The following is a 9,750-nucleotide window of genomic DNA, read 5'->3' as shown; positions in this document are numbered from 1 at the left end:
CTCTCTCGGTGCCTCCGGCCCTCGCCCACGCTCCTCCCACTCCTCGGCCCGCTGTGTCCACGCCTCAGCGTTTCTGCGCATGCGCCGGGCGGTCTGCGCAGGCCCAGTGGCCGAGCGGCGCCAGGGGACCTGTCAGTCCGTCCTCACCCAGCCCCACCCTGCTGAGCCCCGCCTGCTCTCCTTCGCGGCTGAGGCTGCTGCCTGCGGAAAAACTGGAGGATGAGCTGAATCTCCGCAGTTGTTAAACTTGTCTCCAGCGCTAACCACAAGGTACTTGGATCTGGCCGGAAGCCCCCTTCCCTGCGCCCACTCCCAGCTCAGTCTCTGTCCACTCCGCCTGTCCAGCAGCTACCTGGCTCTGCAGGGAGGCGGCCGGGCCGCCCGAGGAAGTAGTTTGTGTACCGTTACCATGGAGACGCCGGCCGGCCGGGAGGAGCGGGCTGACAGGCAGACAGGCGGGCAGGGTGAAGATGCTGCGGCGCTCTGCTCTGGCCTGGACCGGTGGAGGAGGGGGCATTGCCAGGAGTCGGGGAGCCGCTGGCCGCGCGGGAGGTGAGGCTTCCCCTGCAGGTTCACCGGGGACCCCTTCTTCTGTCGTCGCCTTTCTGTCCCTGGATCGGGGAGAGAGGTGATGAGAGTGAGCTGTGCTTGCTCTTGGGGTCGGGTCGCGGATGTCTTTATTTCTACACGCTGAGGTTTAGCCAAGCGCGTGGTGCTTAGTTGAAACTCAGTAGTATTTGTTGAATGATAGAGTGATAGACAAAGGGACTTGTCTATCAAGGCAGATAGTGACCTAGCCAAAATACCATAAATTGTACCTGGGCTCCTCTAGGCAACAGATACGGTCTTAAATAAATAAGCGTATGTGTAACAATATACGTTAAAATATATCGATTACATATAACGTCTTTTATCACCCACTCCTACTAGTATCACAGCAGACCTTCTGTCTCATCCTGATTTAGAATGATTTTACGTGGTAGAAAAGCAAGTACCACACTTTACATATATCTTTTTTGTAGATTTATAAAATTCTGATTGTTTGACACAGCTTATAGTCAATTAAATACTTAAGATTCTTATTTCACAAAGCAGAATACCGTGGTTTAAGTTTTAAAACTTATATATTAAAAAAAAACCACTGAACAAATGGCATTTCCTTTCTTTTGCAGTTTCTTTTTTGGAAATGCGACTTTTCATTCATGAGAAAATTAATTGTTGTATCCTTTTATCACATAGCATTGGGACAGTAGTTAACATTTTTTAAGGGCCAGTCACCATGCTAACCCACTTTGTGTTAATTACATCATTTAATTTTCAAAACAGTCCTGTGAGGCAATTACTCTTTACAGCATGCTTTTTATAGATGAGGAAACTGAGGCTTAGAGATGTTAGAAACCTTGCCCAAGTTTACACAGCTGCAAATTGTTAAGAGTATTGGTGATGGACAGGGAGGCCTGGCGGTGCTGCGATTCATGGGGGCTGAAAGAGTCAGACACCACTGAGAGACTGAACTGAACTGATTTGAACTTTACTCCAGCATCTAAGCATTTAACCACTGCTTGTTTGGATGCTCATATTATCACAAAAGTCATTCAAAATCATGGTAAAGGTCTTGAGTATTTGATTTGAAGGAAAAAAAGAATATGGAGATGACAAGTCTTTCTCCTATGGCAAACATCCTGATAGTGCAGTGTTGCATTTAGCAAGAAGGCTCTGTTTCAGGTGACTGTTAACAGCAGAGGTAAAGACAGATGTTTGTAATTAGGTATAAACTTATAAATGATGACTTACAACCTTTCCCCTAACCAGTAAGAAATATTTTGTTTGAAAAGGTCTCTAGTTTCAAATTTCCTTCTGCTGGTGGTGTTCATCCCCTCGAGTTTCTGTGCACATCATAAACTCAAGACGGTGATGCAGGACAGAACTCAGCTGCTACTTTCCCTTTGCAGTTCACATCTCCTTCTATTTTCTTTTAAAAGGTCACCTTGCCCTCCCAAGGTTTGCATACCCGGTGTCATCTCTGTCTCCTGCCTGCCCTCTCAGATGCCAGATCCTGCTCATGGTTCTCGTGTTCTTGGTGCCACTTACTTGTTCTCATCTCTCTCCTTACCTCTGTTTCACCTTTACTCCTATACTTCAGGCTTTTAATACCCCATCCACTAATCATGACATTTATCAAGTCTTACTCCATGCTGGGCAACTCAAAGTGAAAGCAAGAAAGCAAAAAGGGGTTAAGTTTGAGCTCCTATGGCATATAGCATCAAGAATCAGATGCCACTTGAAATAAAGCCCCATATGTTTTCTTAATCCACTATAACAAATGCCTCCAGTTCAGAAGCCATGCAACCTTCATCTGGATGTTTTCTAGCTAGGGTCTGTATTTGGAGTCCAGTGATTATGCAAATACCAACTTTAAGCTGCACTTCTCATGAAGAACAGCCTCTGAGCCTGGAGGGCAATACCAGGTGCGCAGGCAGCTCTAACCCGGTGAGGGGGGAGGTGTGCTGACAGGCCACAGGGGACCTCGTGGAGTACCCGGGAGGGACCCCTGACTGAGGCTGGGAAGGTGGGAGAGGCTTGTCCAGAAAAGCTTTCTTGAGGACCTCTAGGAGATAGCTGGGTTATATAAAAACTGCCTGATTTTGTCCCTTCTAGTTTTTTTCCATCCTGCCCATCCCTGCCATCGTTTCATGCCACAACATCTTTTAATTTGCTTATCAGCTCTTATTTACTTTCTTGACCTGCCATTCAGGTCTCTCCCTGCTGCAACTCCAGTCTTCATTTCCAGGGTGGCTTCTTATCCATCCAGCACACACCTGGTGTATCCTTGATACTCTGCCTTGGCTCACTCGTTGGCTTGGCTGGAAACTCCTTCTCTACTCCAGCCTCAGTGTCAGCCATTGTCATTTGCTCAAATTCAGACCATTTTCCAGAACCCAGCTCAAGCATCGTCTCCTCCAGGAAGTCTACCTGACACCTCAGAAATCTCTTTCTCTTTCCTAATCACATGGTAGTTTATCTTTATTTATTTTTGCCCCCATCAGTTTCTATCTTGTATTAAAAGCCTGTGGGCATAAGCAGGGTTGATACTCAGCTGGTTCACACTGAGAAGTCTATTCTGCTTGTGAAGACACGCACATGTTTCTGTATTGGTGTGTAAATAGCTGCAGCTGTGAGGCCTCTGAGTGCCCCACCTTCTACCACCCCATCTAGTGGGTAATAATTTGAATATCTTCAGCTCTGGGAACATGTGTGCATGCGTGTAATTGCTTAAGACTTTATCCATCTCACAGAATTACATGAGATGATGTACATGAGAATACTTAGCGCACTGCTTGGTATTAAAGTACATGTTGAACGAGAATTAGTGGTCCTTGCCTGAGAGTGAAGACAGTGTTTGTTCCTGTCTGTATTCCCAGAGATCCAAATAGAGGAAACAGCTGAATGGATTTGTTCCAGTAGTCAGGAGGATTTTTGGAAAGTTAAAATTTCTGTAATACTACTGTGTTAGGGCTCAGGCATGCTTTACTGTAATAGATGAACTGATCGTTTTTTAAATTGGCAAAAACCATCTCTAATAAGAATTTGTAATTTAATATTATAAAGAAAATACCCCCTCAAACCCACTTCTAACTCAGTTCACGTGCATTATTGAACATTTCCATGTTTGATTTGGTTAATACTATATTAATATTGATATGATAATAGATTAACTGTACAGATATTACATTATTGAAAGGGTTTCTCAGAGTGTAACTGCCGAAGTGAGAGTAGCAGAGGAGAGGAAAAGGGAGAAAGTCGGGTTAGAGTTGATGGTAAAAATTTACAGACAAAAAGGTTTTTAAACCCATTATGTCCATCTTTTCCACTGGTATTATATATATATATATATTCAATTAACATTGAATATTTTTTAGTAAAGAGTCTATCATATCATGTTAGAAATAAATGTACCAGGCCTGCTAGTTTTTGTTAGTTGTTCTAATGTACATAATTCTGGAGACCTTGCTTACATTCAAATGCCTATATTGAAAATTTCCAGAATAGTATTGCTTATCTAGTAATTTTTTAAATTGTTTTTACTTCACCCTCTGGCCTTTCCCTGTGAAAAGAATGGCATATTGTTTGTAATTATCATTATATTCTTTTCTTCAAAAACTCTTAGAGTGGATAGAACTAAACAAATGTTCTTGTTGCCTGTTGTTAAGTAACACCTTAATGTACAGAACCATAATACAGTAAATCCTCTTTGGTTGTCTAAGGAATCGCATGTTGATTCTACTTACAGAAATGGATTGTTTTCAGTTTCCTTGGATATATTTCACAAAACTTTCTTTTTTTGCAAAAGTTATTCTAAAATTGAGCAACTGAAATATATGAATAATTTTACAGACTTCAGTCTCCCTAGAGATACAACATTTTCAGAAGATTGGTTTTTCTTTTATTTTAAATGAATGAATACTTAATACCATGTACTAATGAGAATTAAGTTTTTAAAATCTCAACTGTTTTAAACTGTAAAGCTGTCAAAGTTGTGTTGCCAAGTTGACCAGGCCTCTGTGGGGCACACAAGCATTTAAGAATGTGTGACCTCAAGGGATGGGATGGTGGGGTGGGAGGGAGGCACAAGGAGGAGGAGACATATGTGTACATATAGCTGCCACACTGTTGTATGGCAGAAACTAATACAACATTGTAAAGCAATTTTACCCCAATTTTTAAAAAATTTAAAAAGAGGGATGTGTATCCTCATGGCCCTTGTGCGTGACTGTACCTGTTTAAGTGAGGGCGGTGTCTTGGGAAAAGATCATTTGATATTTTGTTATTTATTCATGTAGGACATTAAATTGAAGGCAGTTTGAATCAACTCATTCAGATATATCATAGGTGAACATAAGGCTGAACCTTTCTACAGTTTTAAAAGCTAGTATAGTTTGGAAAGAGACCCCATCTGACTACCTTTAATCTTATACTAGCATTTTGTGTGGAGGGCAGTGGGAAAGAAAGGGAAAGATCAGTTAAGCAGAACCACGCACTTCAGTTAACAGAACCCCCTTCCCACCTTGCCTCCATCTCTAAAACGATTGGAGACCTTGAGATGGTTTTCCCTTCCTAGGGTGTCTTCTTTCACAACTTATCTTCTTTCTCTCCAGGTTTAACTTTCACGCTGTGTCTCCTCCCTGCTTGTCATTCCCTCAATTGCCTGTATTCCCTAAGGCATCACTGTGCACATCAGCCTATGTTTTTTTGTTTTTTTGGAAAGCTCTTCTCCCATCCTGATCTTCAAAGTGTAACTGCCTGGTTGATTTTTAATTAAAAGTTGTGATTTTTTTTTTCAAGTTTAATGTACAGGAATTGTGTAAGCGTGTATCCTTTCTAAATGACTGGATGAAAATAGTTGGTATTTTGTGCCCTGTATATGCAGGGTGTGGTGTCTTCCTGAAGAACATTGTACTTTAAAAGGAAAGATGCTGTCTCCAAATGATAAAAAGTTAGTAAAGCTGGATCCATTTTACCGACCTTCACTGTCCAAGCAGAAGACCAGTGCAGAAATCATAAGCGAAGCACGAAATGCCTTACGAACTGTTAGGACCCAAAGACCATTTACACCACGGGAAGACCAAAGAAAACTATTTGGGCCTGCATCTTCAAGAACACCAGAAAACAGACCTCCATCCTCCTTCAGGTATTTAGCTCCTCCCTTGTCTATACACTCAAATGTGTATATGTCACCAGACGACATTTTCCCTTAATTCTAGGTTTGGATAGTTGCTTTCCTAAGTTTGACTTCTGCTAATTATATCACTTATATCTGTCCAAGATTTCTAAAGATAATTCCAGACCTTGGGTCCAAGAAGTTGGCTGTGGTTGGAAATGGTTAATAACGGTTGTTATACCAACTTTATAAAGTCATGTGAACAAAGCTTTAAAAAAAATCACTATATACATTCCATTTTTGAATTATTCACTATTTTTAATCCTCCTAAAAGCAAGAGAAGAGTTGTTAATAAAATGTTTAAAGTACTATGATTTTTTAAAAATTCTGTCTTCCTCAAGGCTTATGCGTTGAATGCTTTTACTTGTTGTGGAGTTAGAGTTAACTAGTATATACTAGACATAAAAGAAATGATTATTCACAAACTTATGTTTCTGTTCCATCTCCTGTGCTAGCGTCCATGCATCCAGTTTTGAGTTCTCTGATTCCAGGCCCATCTCTGGCACACGTCTCAGTCCACTGGAGTTTGTGAGTACTTTATATTACCATGGGTGTCGTGAAATAGAATTGGCCACAGTACTCCGAATCAGCATGTATATTCTAAGAGAATGATCACATAGACCTAAATGTATTAATAATTTAATATGAAATAAAATTCTTTTATGTCTTTCCAGATATAATCGTTAGTACCTAATGAAACGCTTATATTATCCACCGATAGTTTGATAGGGCTTCCCAGGTGGCTCAGTGGATAAAGAATCTGCCTGCAATTCAGGAGATGCAGGTTTGATTGCTGGTTCAGGAAGATTCCTGGAGGAGGGCATGGCAACCCACTCCAGTATTCTTCCCTGGAGAATCCCATGGACAGAGGAGCCAGCAGGCTACCGTCCTTAGGGTCGCAAAGAGTCAGACACGACTGAAGCAGCTGAGCATGCATGCACTTATAGTTTGATAACAAAGAGGAATTTTGTTTGATAACAAAGAGGATAAGTGGCAAAGAGAATGTTTCACAATATTTTTAAAGTTATGCATGTGTATTATATTTTCAATAGTTATGTACACAAATTATAGACACATGTACATAGAGTCAAAAAATAAAACACCCTCCAGCAGTCTCCTGCCCCCTTATTTTTCATTCTCCACTCCCCAGTGGCTTTCATTTTAAACTCTATTGGTGCTTTTTTTTTTTTTTTTTGGTATTTACATCTAGATTTTTAAATAACGCAGTGTCTTGCTGCTCTCTGACTTGTAAGCTTGCGGAGTTATCTAATGACTTCCCAGTAGGAAAGAGGAAGATTTAACTCTTGTCTGCCTCCAGTGCCTCCTCACGGCACATTCACCATTTCTGTCTCCGCTGCCGCTCACTATATAGATATCGCAAATATTGGTTAGAACACTTTTTTCTGACTGTGATTGTATAAATTCTGTTTATAGCTAAGCTTTGAACTAATGATTGGTGATGATTGCTTCTCCTTATCTGTACCACTTTTTGTTTTCCCTGGTGTTAATAGTTGCCTTGCTTTAATAGTGTTACATTATTATTGTTTCAGTTCTAAATTCTTCAGGCCTAAATTCCCTTCATATATTCAGGCACATGAGATATTTTTTGATTCATCTCCTTGGAGAACTTTCTACAATCCCTTCCTGGAACGCTTGTCCAGGCATCTTGCACACAGCTCACTCCTGTTTCCAGTACTGGCTTTCCTGTTTCCTGTATCCCAAGTCCTCTTCTGTCCTGATTTATTTTACCGGAGTACTCCCTCCAACAGCTTCTTGAGAGAGGACATATGGGAGATAAAATTATTTGAGGCCTTGGTTGCTGCTTTTTCTCTTTGTAAGTTTGTAGGATTTTTCTTTTTGTTCCCAGTGTTCTGAAATGTCCTGTTACTGAGCACTTCCGATGTAAAATCTAGTGGCCTTCAGCTCTGGGAAATGTTCTTGAGTTATTTTGATGTGTTTTCCCCTCTTTTCTGTTCTGTTTGCCCTTTCTGGAAGTTATTATTCAGGTATAGGATCCCCTGGACTTGCAGTCCAGTTTTCCTATTTTTCTCTTTTCTTTTTCCCATCATTTTTTGAATGAGACTTTATCTTCTAATCCTTTTGTTGGGTCCTTTTCATTTCTAGGATGGTATTTTTAATTTCCAAAAGCTTTTCCCCCTCTAAATTATCTTTTTCTTAGTAGTGGTATTCTGTTCTTATTTCATGGTTGAAGCATCTTATTGTTGTTCAGTCGCTCAGTCATGTCTGATTGTTTGCTACCCCGTGGACTGCAGCACGGCAGGCTTCCCTGTCCTTCACCGTTTCTGGGAGTTTGCTCAAACTCATGTCCATTGAACTGGTGATGCCATCCAACCATCTTATCCTCATCCCCTTCTCCTCCTGCCTTCAATCTTTCCCAGTATCAGGGTCTTTTCCAGTGAGTCAGCTCTTTGCATCAGGTGGTCAAAGTACTGGAACTTCAGCATCAGTCCTTCTGCCTGGGTCCAGCCCCAGTGGATCCAGGGTAATTCGAAGGGGAGACGGCATGATGTCTTAGAAAGAATTATTTAATTAAAAATATAAGAGAGATTAGGAAGAAATAGTATAGTAGGAAATTTAGTGGAGAAAAGAGGCTGAATAACTTGGTTTATGTGGAAAACCAATAAAGTTCCAAGACAAGGAACTTGCACCATCTACGTTAGGCCACCGGCATCCTCTTGAATAGTGGAGGGTGCCCCGCCTTGGGCTCCCTCTCGCGTGGATCTTAAAAGCCAGGGCAAGTAAGTAGACATGGCGAACCTCCACGCCCCAGATGGGAATTCAGCCAGAAAATAGACTAAGAAAAGACACGGGGGAAACCAGTCTAGTGACTGGCCCATCCTCTATTGTCCAGAAAGGCGTTATATACTTTTGATTTTACATAGAGATCAATGGATAATACAAAATTATGCAGCATCAGCAGCCCTGACTCTTATCGAGACCAGGCTTTTTCTCTGCATACTTAGTTGTATACACAAGTCTTAGGTGATTTACATTATCTTCTGGCCAGAAGGCCAATTAACATTTTACGGCCCTTTTCTGATAAAGGTTTGTCAACCAGAAGACTTATTTGTCTTAAAAGTGTTGTTCTTCCCAAAGTCTGGTGCCACTCTCAGAAAGCACTAAATAAAGTTACATTCTTACATAGCAAGGACACAACAGTTTATAACAATGAAAGAAGTACAGTGGTTTATAACAAAGAGAAAGTTAATTAACTCAAAAGTCTAGTGTTGCTAACATCAAAAACCACTATATTCCTATTTCTGCATCCCGTTTAAATTGATTAACATCCTCCCAGGTGCCTAAAAGATAAAGAATATGGAGGCCTGGCAGCAGTCATTGACTCAACAGTGAAACCCATCACTGATATAATTTTTAGCTCTTTAGAAAAGGCTCTGTATCTTTAAGATGCTTTAAACTTTGTGCCTCTTGTGGTTGAGGGGCTGTAAACAATTCACAAGTTGTAAAAAGTTCTGGCAGACCGGTTAGGTAAGTTAGAAAGCCATTAAACGGGTTTAAACCGAGACCTTCTTTTTATATGCAGGAGACTGTTAACTGAAGCCCTGAGTTAACATTCCAGAGAATGTCAGGAGAGTGGAAAGCACAGTCCAATAAAGCAGGCAGCCTCTGGTTTGTGGGGGTAGATGTTCAGGAAAACCCAGGGGGAACCCCTGAAGCCTGACTCGCCTTGCCCATCAGGCCGCTTCCGCATGACCTTGTCATGGGTGGGATCTCCCGTGCTGGCTCCCAGCATCCTTCCAATGAATATTCAGGGTTGATTCCTTTAGGATTGACTGCAGTCCTTGCAGTGCAGAGAACTCTCAAGAGTAGCATCTTTTCTTAGTATATTAATGGTAGTTTTGGTTTTTTAATTGTTCTTTTAAAACTTCTGTTGTTTTTGTGGTGTGTATATATGTGTCTTCAACAACTGAAATTTATTTTCCCACAGTTTTGGAGATTAGAAGTCCAAGATCAAGGTGGCAACGCTGGTGCTTTCTTGCAGCGTTTCTGCT

At 41.3% G+C, this 9,750-nt stretch overlaps 1 protein-coding gene across 1 annotated transcript in view; it reads left to right on the top strand.

Annotated features, from left to right (window-relative positions):
* The first annotated feature begins 206 nt into the window (after positions 1-206).
* The window catches only part of ARMC2 (armadillo repeat containing 2), a 125,353-nt gene continuing 115,809 nt past the window's right edge, over positions 207-9,750 (top strand). Inside the window, exons 1-3 of the mRNA XM_068985408.1 lie at positions 207-270; positions 5,429-5,689; positions 6,175-6,247. Coding sequence (XP_068841509.1) covers positions 5,472-5,689; positions 6,175-6,247 — 291 coding nt within the window. The 5' untranslated portion in view covers positions 207-270; positions 5,429-5,471. The remainder of the gene's footprint in view (positions 271-5,428; positions 5,690-6,174; positions 6,248-9,750) is intronic.

Source organism: Capricornis sumatraensis, chromosome 13 (assembly GCF_032405125.1).
Source record: "Capricornis sumatraensis isolate serow.1 chromosome 13, serow.2, whole genome shotgun sequence".
Lineage (NCBI taxonomy): Eukaryota > Metazoa > Chordata > Mammalia > Artiodactyla > Bovidae > Capricornis > Capricornis sumatraensis.
Note: the sequence above shows the minus strand (reverse complement) of the source record. Positions and strands in the feature narration are given on the sequence as shown.